At 38.7% G+C, this 14,126-nt stretch overlaps 1 protein-coding gene and 1 non-coding gene across 2 annotated transcripts in view; one reads left to right on the top strand and one right to left on the bottom strand.

Annotated features, from left to right (window-relative positions):
* The window catches only part of USP32 (ubiquitin specific peptidase 32), a 212,666-nt gene that overhangs the window by 96,850 nt on the left and 101,690 nt on the right, over positions 1 to 14,126 (top strand). Inside the window, exon 3 of the mRNA XM_005892310.3 lies at positions 12,256 to 12,361. Within this exon, the coding sequence (XP_005892372.1) occupies positions 12,256 to 12,361 (106 nt within the window). The remainder of the gene's footprint in view (positions 1 to 12,255; positions 12,362 to 14,126) is intronic.
* On the bottom strand, positions 5,889 to 5,990 carry LOC138983978 (U6 spliceosomal RNA). Its single transcript, XR_011461341.1, has one exon. It is a non-coding gene; the product is annotated as a U6 spliceosomal RNA (small nuclear RNA).

The raw sequence follows: 14,126 nt of genomic DNA, 5'->3' as shown, positions 1-14,126 counted from the left end.
CTCAGTCTTCATTGTATGTCCTCTGGAGGGAATGACAGAGGATGATGGTTGGATGGCATCACCAACTTGATGGACATGAATTTGAGCAAGCTTAAAAAGTGAAGCAATTTTTTTTGGTCACACAGTGCTGCTTGCTGGATCTTAGTTCCCCACCACAGATCAAACCCGGGCCCCCTCCAGTGGAATCTTGGAGTCCTAACCACTGGACCTTAAGGGAATTCTCATAAAAATTCACTTTTATAGAGATTTGAATTGAATCCTTTTTCAAAATAGGTGTAGAAAAATATAAGAATTGATATATTCAGTTATTATTAGAAGATTGTTTCATTCACTTGAAAATAGTTGCTTCTTATATTATTGGTAAAACAAAGAATATGTCAAGTTGACCTTTTGCCAGTGCTATAGACTGTTTGTTTATTTTTCCAAATTAAACATTCATCTTATCATTGCAGGAGAATCTGAAGCATAAGATTAATTCAAGTCTAAAATTGATTTTGCTAAGATTTCTGTATAAGATTCAAAATCATTTGAAGTAAAAACAAGTGGTATCTGTATAAATTTGATCTAAAAGGACCTACTTAAGGAGAAAAAAAAGATCTATTATAATTATCTTTGAAAATGTGTTTTTCTAATGTCATTCATATAAAGAGGAATGCTGCTGCTGCTAAGTCACTTCAGTCGTGTCCAACTCTGTGTGACCCTATAGACGGCAGCCCACCAGGCTCCCCTGTCCCTGAGATTCTTCAGGCAAGAACACTGGAGTGGGTTGCCGTTATATAGTGAGTGCTGAATAGCAGTAAATAGTCACATAGAATCCCTGCCTCTTATATAACTTACATTTTTCTCAGGAGAGACAGATAATTAGCAAAACATACAAAGTGAAAAATTGCTAGTCTTTTAAAACTCCCAAGTGACTATACTTTGTGTAATTTCAGCTTTCCTTTAAGACAGTATAAACAGAAGGATATATGTCATTAGTTCTTTTGATCCTAAGCAGCCAGAGAATCACTTAAGTTTCCTGAAATAATGGGTTATAAGTAATACAAGGCTTCCCCGATGGCTTAGGTGGTAAAGAATCCACCTGCAATGTAGGAGATGCAGGAGATGTGGGTTTGAGCCTTGGGTTGGGAAGATGCCCTGAAGGTAATGCAACTGACTCCAGCATTCTTGCCTGGAAAATCCTATGGATAGAAGAGCCTGGTGGGCTACAGTCCATAGGGTTCAAAGGAGTCCGACACAACTGAGCATACAAGAAGATAGAAATCTTAGACTACAGCTATGTCTGGTTTCAACACTGAAATGAGTTCACATTCAGAAGAAGGGAATGGACTTTAGGAACTTCAAAATTGTCTAGGATCTTATGTATTTTAATTGTTAGTATGTCCCATGAATCTACTCCTAATTTCTTATAGCTGTAGCATTTTAATGGAAAGTAGGTTGGCACAATGGGACTGACTCTAGCTGCCAACAGACCTGCATAGTGGGGTGAAATGTCTATTTTCTTAAGTGCACTCAATAATTCAGAAAATATTTGTTGTCTGTAATGTATGAAGCACTAAAAGATTTATTGCAATCTTTAAGATCTAGCAGAAGCATAAAGAAAGAAATAAAGCAGACTGAAGCATTTTGTTTTTTGAATATGCAACTGTGTTTTTTTTTTTTTAATAGCTGCTTTGGGTCTTTGTTGCTGTACAGGCTTTTCTCTGGTTGCCTGAGAGCAGATGCTACTCTTTGTTGCGGTGCTTGGTTTTCTCATTGCCATGGCTTCTCTTGTTGCAGAGCATGGGCGTGCAGGCCTCAGTGATTTTGACACACGGGCTCACTGGCAGTGGCTCTTGGACTCCAGAGCGCAATCTCAGTAGTTGTGGCACTGGGTTTAGTTGCCCCGTGGCGTGTGAGATCTTCCTGGCATGCGTTCATGGTTAGTCACTCATTCATGTCCATCCGTGTTGTAGCAGATTGCAAAATTTCATTCTATTTTATGGCTGAGTAGCATTCCATTGTGTATATGTAGGTATATACACACACCCCACATCTTTATCCATTCATCTGTTAATGAATACTTAGGTTGCTTCCATATCTTGGCTGTTGTAAATAATGCTATGAACATTAGGATACGTGTATCTTTTTGAATTAGTGGCTTTGCTTGGCAATGTCAAATCTTTGGCACTTAACACATCAGAAAGAGCTCTGTAAATCAGTACTGGAGTAATGGAGGGCATGCTCGGTTACTCATGCAATTAGGTGCCTGGCCCAAAAGTGGTGTCATTTCTCTATATAACCTTTTAGCCAGAAGTTGATATATAGCCCTGTTCATCTGCAAGAAGCATGGGGGAAATGTCTCCATGCCTTATGTCCCCAAGGAAAGGGAAACTGTATTTGTGAGAGCATCAGAATTCTCTTTTACAAATATCTAGGTCCAGTATTCTCATGCTTTATGTTCTCAGAGCATAAAAAAGAAAGTTTTTATTTATTTGGCTGTGCCAGATTTTAGTTGCGGCACACGGGCTCTTCCATCTTCATTGCAGCATTTGTTTTCTTTTAATTGCAGCATTCGGGATCTTTATTTGTGGCATGCGAACCCTTAGTTGTGGCATATGGGATCTAGTTCCCTAACCAGGGATCGACTCGGGCCGCCTGCATTGGGAGCACCCGAATCTTAGCCACTGGCTGCTGCTGCTGCTAAGTCGCTTCAGCTGTGTCTGACTCTGTGCGACCCCATAGACGGCAGCCCACCAGGCTCCCCCGTCCCTGGGATTCTCGAGGCAAGAACACTGGAGTGGGTTGCCATTTCCTTCTCCAATGCATGAGAGTGAAAAGTGAAAGTGAAGTCGCTCAGTCGTGTCTGACTCTTCGAGACCCCATGGACTGTAGCCCACCAGGCTCCTCTGTCCATGGGATTTTCCAGGCAAGAGTACTGGAGTGGGGTGCCATTGCCTTCTCCGCTTAGCCACTGGACGACCAGGGAAATCCCTAGATTCCCTTTGGAAGTTATCATTTAGAATTATTTTCTTGTTATCCTACTTCTCTGTTACCTTAGTTCAATAATGTCCTCTAGAAAGGAACATTGAAACATTGTTAATATGAAACATTTAATCTTTGTCAAATGCAGTGATTAACTTAGTTGGAGATGAAATGGAAAAAATTGTATATATGTGGGAGTATTAGTATACATTCTTCTGGGTTTTACTTTCCTAGATGTGTCCACTGAAAAGTTTGAGAAACAGTCAATAATACCCAAGCAGCAAGCACCCTTAGTATCGTGATTGTGATCTCTAAATAGAACTTCCCACTTTAAAGAACCAGGCTGCTTGAGAAAATATGATTCTAGGTTTGGGTCAGGAAATTTATAAAGTGAGCTTAGAATATCTTGTTGTACCAGAAAGGAAGCAAAGTGTCAGACAGTACTTAGAGTCATAAAAAATGGATTCAGGAGCCAATTTGAAGAACAGTCTGCCTCTACAAAGGGATAGGGAAATTGATCATGGCTAAACTATGAATGTAAGGAGATTGAAACATATCAAATATATTTTAAAAACTACCCCTTTTAAGGGGATTGAGGGAGAATGGAGATGTGTATATGTGTGGCTGAGTTCTTCTGCTGTTCATCTGAAATTGTCACAACATTGTTAATCAGCTATACCCCAACAAAATAAAAAGTGCAAAAGAAAAAAAATATACCCCTTTTGGATACAGGTTTCGAAGACCACTCCCAGATTCATGATTCACAGGAAGGGCTCCTAGGACTGAGCATAGTCATACTCAACTATTCTGATTCATTATCACAAAAGGATACAAAGCAAAATTAGTAAAGAGAAAAGGAATATGGGGCAAAATCTGGAGGAGACCAGGTGTAAGCTTCTTCCATTCCTCTTCCGGAGGGGATATACTTAGTTTCTCTAGTGGTAAGTTGTGACAACAGGTGTGAAATGTTACCATCAGGGACGCTCTTTAGAGAGACACGCATTGCTTAGGGCTTTTACTGAAGCTGGTCACCTGGACACCTTCTAACTTATCACAGGCCAAAATTCCAAACTTCCAAAAGAAAGCAGATGTTGAGCATAAACCACATTGTTTTCATAAACAGTTTAAGCAGTTAACCGCATTTAACATTTAGGGAACAGTTAGATTCAGGAAGTCTCCCCAAAATCCACGTTCACAGATACCAGTCAAGGGCCAAACTTAAAAGCGGATTTAAGGATAACCGTCTCAAGTAGTCTATATTTTCTTTTTTCTGCACAGATACCTCTGAAAAATGCTGGGAAACCAACTCATATTTTAAAAACTGGTTAATGAAGGAAAAGAAGTGCATCTCAGGGTAACCAAAAAGAGAGATAAGCAGTCATTATGTGCCTCCTGATGAAAATACAATAGCACCAACTGGGAGATGGTTCTTGCCAAAAAATATAATTTAAACGTGATCAGTTTTCTGGGTCTAACTACCTATTTACAGGAAATACAGAGGACAGACAATATAGGTCTGTCCCAAGACCTGTTCCCAAGGTCTACATTGTCAAAATGTAGACCTTGGAAAACTCCCCAGGACAAATGTCTTTGTTTCTTCAGCAAATAAATTGTGTTGAAAAAGAGAGGGAGAAAGAAAACCTACAGATCCAGAGAGTTAAGAGACTAGCAATCAATTATATATTTTAGATCTTAAGTTGAAAAAAAAAATGAGATAGTTGGAGAAATTTGAATACTAACTAGATATTTGATGCTACTAAGGAATTTTTGTAGTATTTGTCTCAGTCCATTTTTAGGCTGCTGTAATGATACCATGTTCTGGGTAGCTTATAAACAGAATTTTATTTCCCATAGTTGTGGAGGCTGAGAATTTCAGGATTATGGTGCCTGCAGATTCGGTCTCTGGTGAGGGCCCACTTCCTGGTCATAGATGGCCGTCTTTTTGCTGTGTCCTCCTGTGGCTAAAGAGGTAAAGGAGCTTTCCTAGGTCTCCCATTTATGAGAGTACTGAGCCCCCTGAGTACCGCAGCTACTGCGCCCACATGCTGCAGCTACCAAAGCTCATGCAGACCAGAGCCCATGCTCTGCAACAGGAGAGGCCACCACCACGAGAAGCCGTGCACTGCAACTGGAGAGTAGCCTCTGTTCGCTGGAACAAGAGAAAACCTGCTCATCAATGAAGACCCAGGGCAACCAAAAATAAATTTTCAAAAAAAGACCACCTGTCCCATTTATAAGTGCTTCACCCTCATTACCTCATCACCTCCTGAAAGGCCCATTACTGGGTTTCAACATAGGAATTTGGGAAGAGAGGGATTTTTTTAGTTTTGATAATGATATTATGCGTTATATTTTAAAAATATCTTGTGAAGAGAGACAATATTTTCATATCAAATTAAGAATAAACTATAATAAGTTTTTAAATTTTATTTAGCTACTTATTTTAAAAATATTTTTGTAATGGAAATATGGTTGATTTACAATGTTGTGTTAGTTTTTGGTGTATAGCGCAGTGATTCTATACACACACACTATTTTATATTCTTTTACAGGACATTGAATATAGTTCCCTGTGCTGTACAGTAAGACTTTGTTGTTTATCCATTCTATGTATATAATAGCTTGCATCTGCTAGTTCAGAACTGCCAATCCATCCCTTCTCCCTTCCCACCGTTGACAACCACGAGTCTGTTTCCTGTTTCTGTGAGTCTGTTTGTTTCATAAATAAGTCCATTTGTGCCGTGTTTTTTATTTTTTAAAATCTGTTCTTTGGCCACACTGTGCAGCTTGTGGGATCTTAGTTCCTCAACCAAGGACTGAACCTGGGTCCTCAGCATTGAAAGCACAGAGTCCTAATCTCTGGGCTGTCAGGGAATTTCTTGTGTCATATTTTAAATTCCACTTACAAGTGATACCATAGTATGAAACCCATCATAAATCTATCTGCATGTCATCCTTGCTAAGGGGCCATTCTAATCTCCTCTATATCATTCCAGTTTTAGTATATGTGCTGCTGAAGTGAGCACTGCAGGTTGTTTTTGTTTTTATTCAAGCACACAGTTAAGAGTTTGTTGTTGTTTAGACATTTCTAGAAAAATCAATTTTTCATTAACAAATTTAGATCAGCTAAATTTGATGTAAGAAGACTAGATTTGACAGTTCAGAAACTTTTGATATGAACAAAAACCAGCTGACAATCAAATATCTATTAAAAATTTTAGTGGAAAAGTGATTCTCTTGAAAATTATATAAAATGAATGAAAATTTGAAGATATTAATTTGGTTCTTTTGACTGTGAATCAAAATCGTTTAAAAAATGTAATAGTGTTTACTCAGGAAAAGTTGTATTCAAGGGCAAAGCCATGAGCTCATCAATGCTGAGTTAATTCTTACTGATAAACAGAATGGAGTCAGGCTGCAGTCTGCCTTCTGCCCTAAGAGCAGCCTTTCTCACACAGGGGCTGCTCTTCCACCTGGGTTCTAGAATGAGAAGACATGTGACACCAAGCCTCAGAGGACTGGAACTAAGGCTCAGGTAGTTAAGTGATTTGCCCAAGATTACGTAGCTGGTAAATTAGTAAAGCCTGGCTTCAACTCAGGAATTGCATCCCTTACTGCTGTCCCCTAGGAACAGTGGCATATCCTTGTACTTTATGTCCAAAAGATGCTAAAAGGAGAAGGACGAGGATCGTAGAACGTCAGTTGAAATGTGACACGGTCTTTCCTTTACACTGTACACCTACGTACATCTGCCTTTTTAACCTTCTAACTATATGGAGAGGGTTAGGTTCTTTGTATATTATAGTATAAGTCTTTCTCTTTTAAAATGCAGACTAATTCCCCAGTCTTCTCAACTAATCATATTATTTACTGGATGATATCACTGTCTGAAAAGAGGCTAGTGAGATCATTACCATAAGCATCAATTTTACACATTAGTGTAACAGTATGCCAAAGTCTCAATCCAGATGTTAATGGCTACCAAATGTTTAAGGAAATATGTTTTTTATTCTTCTTCATTTCTAATAGCTACAGAAAATTATTAGAGGGATTTTAAAATAAAGTTTTTATAACAGACTATAGTAATAAGTTAACACGTGCCTTTTAAAAAGTGGCAACAAAATATCCTTGCTTATCCTGTATAGCCTCTTTCAGTGGATCCTAAGAACAGTGTAATGAGCATGGCACTTAATATTTCATTAATGTTAAAGTATTGTCAGTTATTTGGTGAGTGTTGATATAAAAATAACTTCTGCAGAGTGAAAGAAAGATATTACACATTTAATGTTAGATGCATAATGATTTCTGGAACATTAATAAAAGGTGGAAAATACATTCATCTTAGATCAGGGGATGTGGTAATTTTCTTGGGCCTGATTTCATCATCTGTTAGATGAACTTTTGAACTTTGTGGTTTTAGAAAGTTATTGCTGTTCTTATGTTTTGGGCATGAGGGACCACTATATTCATTCCAACCAGATGTATTCAAAACAAAATCTACAATTTACAGATACTTGCAAAACTGAAAAATCATATCTTACTCAGACTTTGTTGGTTAAGTTTACTTTTATGACTTTGCTCTCTTTGTATGAAAACCAATGAAGTGACCACATTATCAAGTTAAAGTGGAAAGAAAGGGATGCCAAAAAGTGGAAAGAAAGGGATGCCAAAAACATAGTGTCTGTAGATTGGGTTTGTGAATACTTTGAAATTTCTTTTGTTTAATCTTCAGTATATTTGACCAAAATGGTATACATCTTGCTGGTGATGTTTTTCATTTTACATGCTAAAGAATATGTGTAACTGTGCTGTGGAACAGTGAAAGAGTTAAGAGTTCAGTGTTAGGAACCTCAGTTTCAATCTTGATCCTGCTGCTTCATTGATGTATGACTTGGGAAAGGTTATTTCAGTCTCCTTGGGCTCTAGTTTTTCTCAGCCATAAAATAGGGACAGCAGTAATATCTTCCCCATGGAATTATCTTGAGGTTTAATACTGGTGAAGCAAAGCACTTGGATTAATACTAGACTTCACTGGTGGCTCAAGTGGTAAGGAATCTGCCTACAGTGGGGAGACCGGGTTTGATCCCTGGGTCAGGAAGATCCCTTGGAGAAAGGAATGGCAACCCACTCCAGTATTATTGCCTGGAGAATCCCATGGACAGGAGAGCCTTGGGGGCTATAGTCCATGGGGTCACAGAGAGTCAGACATGACTGAGCAACTAACACAATAATATATAATTTAAAAGTATTAGCTATTGTTTTTATAAATTTATTAATGGAGTTGATGTTGGGTTAAACACTATGTGCTGTGATTAATTTCTCACTGGCATTGTGAAGACTGAGCTACAACATGGAATAACATTTTAGAATACAGTAGTAAACTTCCAATTCATCTGTCCCATGTTCTATTGTCATGTGTTTTACATATGCTATAAACACATTAGAATTTTACTGTATATTCCTTCCCTAGTAGCTCAGCTGATAAGGAATCACCTGCGATGCAGGAGACTCAGATTCGATTCCTGGGTCAGGAAGATCCGCTGGAGAAAGGATAGGCTACCCACCTGAGTATTCTTGGGCTTCCCTGGTGGCCCAGATGGTAAAGAATCTATCTGCAATGAAGGAGACCTGGGTTCGATCCCTGGGTTGGGAAGATGCCCTGGAGAAGGGAACAGCTACCCACTCCAGTATTCTGGCCTGGAGAATTCCATAGACTTTATAGTCCGAGGGGTGGCAAAGAGTCGGACACGACTGAGCAACTTTCACTTTCTTTATTCCATTAGCCAGCCAATTATCTTTTAGACCAGTGAAAAATAAGGAAATTTCATATTTGATTTATTCGATTTCCTACTCTTTTTTTCTTTGTGTTGATACAGTTATTTTGTTTGATATCTTATTTCCTTCAGCCTGAAGTGCTTTCTTTTACCCTTTTATGTAGTATACATTTGGTTCTCTGTTTTTATTTTCCTGAAAAAGTCTACTTTTTCTTTTTAAAAGGTATTTTCATTGGGAATAGGATTCTCAGGGTTTTTTTTCTTTTCTTTTCTTTAATTGCTTTAAAATTGTCATTCCACTGTTGTCTGGTTTATGTAGTTTTTGATGAGAAATGTTTTTCTCAATGTAATGCATTTTTTTTCCTCTGGCTACCTTAAAGGTTTTCTTTTTACCTTTTGCTTTGAATAGTTTGGATACGATTAGCTGGTTTTGGGGAGTTAAAAGTGATTGTCCTACCTGTTCTCTGAACAACTTATATCTGAGGTTTTGTGTCTATTAGTTTTGGAAAATTCTCAACCTTTATCTTTTCAGCTATTCTGTTCCCTTCTCTTTTACTTCTCAGATTTCAGTTGCATGTGTGTTAAATCATTTTGTATTTTCTCACAGCCTTTGGATTTCCTGTTTTGTCCCCTCCCATCCCCACATATTTTCCCCTCTGTGTTTCGTTTGGATAATCTCAAACTTGAGCCTGTTGAGTTTGCTGTTGAGCCATTCCAGAGCTTTATAAAACTCTATTTCTATGTTTTTCCTTTGTCAGTCTGTGAGGTTTTGGGTTTTTCTCTGCTTCCTTGTGTGACTTATAATTTGTGGTGGGAAGATAGACGCTTTATATAGGACAGTAGAGACTGAGCTAAACAGTGTTTGTGCCTGGCTGAGTCTTAGCACAAGTAGTTGAGTCAGTCTAGACTTGAGTTGAGCTGGTTTTTTAGTGTGTTGTTATGACTACCCACAGTGCACACTACAGGCTTCAAATTCCACACTAAGGTTACCTCTTTTAGATTAGAGGCCCGTTTGCCAGGGGAGATTTGTAATGTCTGCTCTACCTTTAACTTTTGATCTTATTTTCTCTTTGGTACTGTACCTCGGAGAAGATCTCTCTACAGTCTTCCCTCTCCTGCAGTGGTAGACTGCTGTTATTGATTGTTCAGTGTTTGCTAACACAGTGGTGGAGGTGGGTGAGGGGTGCCAGGGTGGGGGATTTTCTGTTGTCCTATTGCTGTCTCAGTTTTAGGCGGTCCTTACGTCTCTGCAACTTGGAGGGTGAGACTTTCTCACTGATTCTGCCTCTTGCCAAATGGTAGGGGACCTTTAAAGGTCTGTGGCTGTGATGTTTTCCTGACCCTCCCTTAGAGATAGAGGGTACCTTCCTCTTGGGCTTCCCTGGTGACTCAGACAGTAAAGAATTTGCCTGCAATGCTGGAGATCCAGGTTCGATCCCTGGGGTGTGAAGCTCCCCTGGAGAAGGAAATGGAAACCCACTCCGGTATTCTTGCCTGGGAAATCTCATGGACAGAGGAGCCTGGTGGGCTGCAGTTCATGGGGTCACAAAAGAGTTGGACACGAATTATGCAGGGGCCAACTCGAAATAGTTACTACTCTACAAAGTATATGTGTTATATTCTTTTTATGTTTTGTGTATTCTGATTTGGAAACATCTCCCTGTGCTAGTTTCTGCTGAACATGCTATCAGTGGCACTGTAGACACACAGTTTCTAGCATCAGCTGTCATAGTGTTATTAAATATATTTATAAATATCATTTAATGAATATGTATTTTCATATGTTGACTCTTTAAGTTTTATTCCTTGAATTATCTTTAATCATGTATTTTAATGACAAATTCTTCTTGGCAGATACTAGGTCATGTTTTTTTTTCTTTTTTAAACCACACAGCACTTCTAACACCAAATGTGTGGAGTTTTTTCCCACATCAATCAGTTCTGTAACTCTCTGGACACCAGCTGCGTGTCCTATAAATCAATTCATTTCTGATACTAACTACCCAGAGTTAGTGCAGACATCCAGGTCTGCCCCCCACTTCAGAAGATGCCAGTTTCAGGTCCCCAACTTCTTCTACTTCTCACCAATCAGCTGTAAGTCAGGGGTTCCCATGTATCCCTCCTGGGATTCAGTAATTTTCTAGAAAGGGCTCGCAGAACTCAGGAAGGCATTTTATTTACTGTTACCAGTTTACTATAAAGGATACAACTCACAAACAGCCAGATGGAAAGAGATGCATGGGATGGCGGATAGCGTGGGGGCGGGGGGACAGTTCAGAGGGAGATGGTGCACAGTACTTCCATGTCTTGGTGTTACACCCTTCTTGCACCATGATATGTTCACCAACATACCCATAGTTTAGGGCTTCTTCTGGAAGTTCCATTACATAGGCGTGTTGGTGGTTAGCTCCATTTTCAGCCCTTTGCTCCTTCCCTGACTCTGGAAAGTGGGGCTGAAAGTTCTAACCCTCTAATCACGTCATTAGTTCCTCTGACTACCAGCTCCCATTCTAAAGCTTTGTAAGCTAACCCTAACCTGCCAAGGGTTACCCTATTAGCATAAATTCAGGTGTGGTTTAAAGAGGCTTATTATCAATAACAAAAGATGCTCCTTTCATCTGTGGTGGTGGGGGTAGTGGTTTAGTTGCTAAGTCGAGTCCAGCTCTTGTGACCCCATGCCAGGCTCCTCTGTCCATGGGATTCTCCAGGCAAGAATACTGGAGTGGGTTGCCATTTCCTTCTCCACCTTTCATCTGTATCACTCTGGGAATTCCAAAGATTTTAGAAGCTCTTGCGTTGTTTTTTTTGGAACCTGGCAGAAGACCAAAATACATTTGTTATATGACAGTGTCACACTAGGCTCTCAACACAGAACTGTTGAGTGAATGAATTTATGTGACTGCTGTTACTGTCACTTTCTTATGAATAGCTTTTCTTCTTTATTTCTGATTATTATAATATTCAATTTTAAGAGTATAAAAATGTCTTTATTTTCTTTTTCTTTTACTTAAAAGTTGAATATATTTAATGTACAGCATTGTATAAATTTAAGGTGTACAGCATGTTAATTAGGTGCATTTATATATTGTAGTATAATCACCATTGTATTTCTGAACATCCACTTACAGAATGTTGATTTTTCAAATCAAAATGATATGTAGACATTTAACAGAAGTTGAAGGAGGTTCTCTGGTCAAAATTCTTATCACATTATGGGACTATTGAAGGGGAAGAACTTATCTCTTTGGACTTTGATGAGGACTCCCAAGAGAAAGAAAATTCAGTGAGTCAGCCAGTGATACATATACTTTAGGATGGATACAGTATATTCTTGATTGAGTGTGATAACAAGGTATAAAGGAGGAAGAAGAGGGAGAAATTTAACATCTTTGCGTTGAAGTTTACCAGGACCTTGTTTGGAGATGGAGATAAGATTTATTAAAGGTGATGTTACCAGCCTCAAATTCCTCAATAACTGAAATGTCTAAGGTTGGCTTTACCATTTATTTTCTCCTAGGTGATTTACTGTTCTTTTGGTGGAACATCCAAAGGACTACACTTCAATAACTTAATAGTTGGACTTGTCCTTCTTACAAGAGGCAGAGATGAAGAGAAAGCAAAATGTAAGTACTTTTATTATCTCAAAAAGTTAAAATACCACATTTATGTACAGAATAATCTACCTCAAAATTTTGATGACTGTCAAAGGATTTGAATTGATGTTTCTTCAAAGAAGATATACAAATAGCCAATAAGCACTTGAAAAAATGTTAAACATAAGTAGTTATTTGGGAAATGTAAATTAAAATTACAATGAGATACCACTTAAGTGTAAGATAGATAATGCAGCCACTTTGGAAAACTAACTGGCAGTTTCTCAAACTGTTAAACATTGAGTTTTCAATTTCATTCCTAGATATATATCCAAGGAAACTGAAACCATATATTCATTAAAAAAAAAAGTTCATAACAGCACATTCATAATGGTTACAAAATGGAAACAATCCTAATGCCCATCAACTGATGCATTTATCATAAACAAAGTGTAATATAACCAGCAATAGAATATCGCTTGACAGTAAGAAGGAATAAAGTACTCTGAAAGAGCAGAAAAAACTTCCTTTCTAGGTTGTTTGGCTGATTTAATAATTAAGTTGATGTAAGACAGGTTAAGAGGAGAAAACCAAACACTTTTCACACGTACGTATTTGTTGTAGTCATTCGTCGTGGCTTTTCTCCCAAAGTGCATGTGTCTTTTCCTTTTTTGTGACTGCAGTCACTGTCCACAGTGATTTTGGAGCCCAAGAAAATAAAGTCTGTCCCTGTTTCCACTGTTTCCACATCTATTTACCATGAAGCTATGCAACCAGATGCTATGATCTTAGTTTTTTGAATGTTGAGTTTTAAAAATCAGCTTTTTCACTCTCCTTTGTCACTCTCATCAAGAGGCTCTTTAGTTCCTCTTCACTTTCTGCCGTTAGAGTGATATCATCTACATATCTGATGTGGTTGATGTTTTTCCTGGCAATCCTTAGTTCCAGCTTGTGATTCATCCAGCCTGGCATTTCGCATGATATACTCTGCATATAATTTAAATAAACAGGGTGACAACATACAGCCTTGACATACTCCTTTCCCAGTTTTGAACCAATCCATTGTTCCATGTCTGGTTCTAACTGTTGCTTCTTGACCTGCATACAGATTTCTCAGGAGACAGGTAAGGTGGTCTGGTATTCCCATCTCTTTTAAGAATTTTCCACAGTTTGTTGTGATGCACACAGTCAAGGGCTTTGGCATAGTCAGTGAAGCAGAAGTAGATGTTTTTCTGGAATTCTCTTGCTTTTTCTATGATCCAGTGGATGTTGGCAATTTGATCTCTGGTTCCTCTGTCTTTTCTAAATCCATCTTGTACATCTGGAAGTTCTCAGTTCATGTATTGTTGAAGCCTAGCTTGAAGGATTTTGAGCATTACCTTGCTATCAAGTGAAATGAGTGCAATTGTCCACGACAAACCTAGACAGTGTATTAAAAAGCAGAGACATCACTTTGCCAACAACAATCCTTATAGTCAAAGCTCTGGTGTTTCCAGTAGTCATGTACATATGTGATAGTTGGACCGTAAAGAAGGCTGAGCGCCAAAGAATTGATGCTTTCGAACTGTGGTGCTGGAGAAGACTCTTGAGAGTCCCTTAGACTGCAAGAGACCAAACCAGTCAATCCTAAAGGAAATCAGCCCTGATTGTTCATCGTAAGGACTGATGCTGAAGTTGCAGCTCCAATACTTTGTCTACCTTATGTGAAGAACGAACTCATTGGAAGAGACCCTGAAGCTGGGGAAGATTGAGGGCAAGAGGAGAAGGGGGCGGCAGATGAGATGGTTAGATAACA

This window comes from Bos mutus, chromosome 19, assembly GCF_027580195.1.
Source record: "Bos mutus isolate GX-2022 chromosome 19, NWIPB_WYAK_1.1, whole genome shotgun sequence".
Classification (NCBI taxonomy): Eukaryota; Metazoa; Chordata; class Mammalia; order Artiodactyla; family Bovidae; genus Bos; species Bos mutus.
Note: the sequence above shows the minus strand (reverse complement) of the source record. Positions and strands in the feature narration are given on the sequence as shown.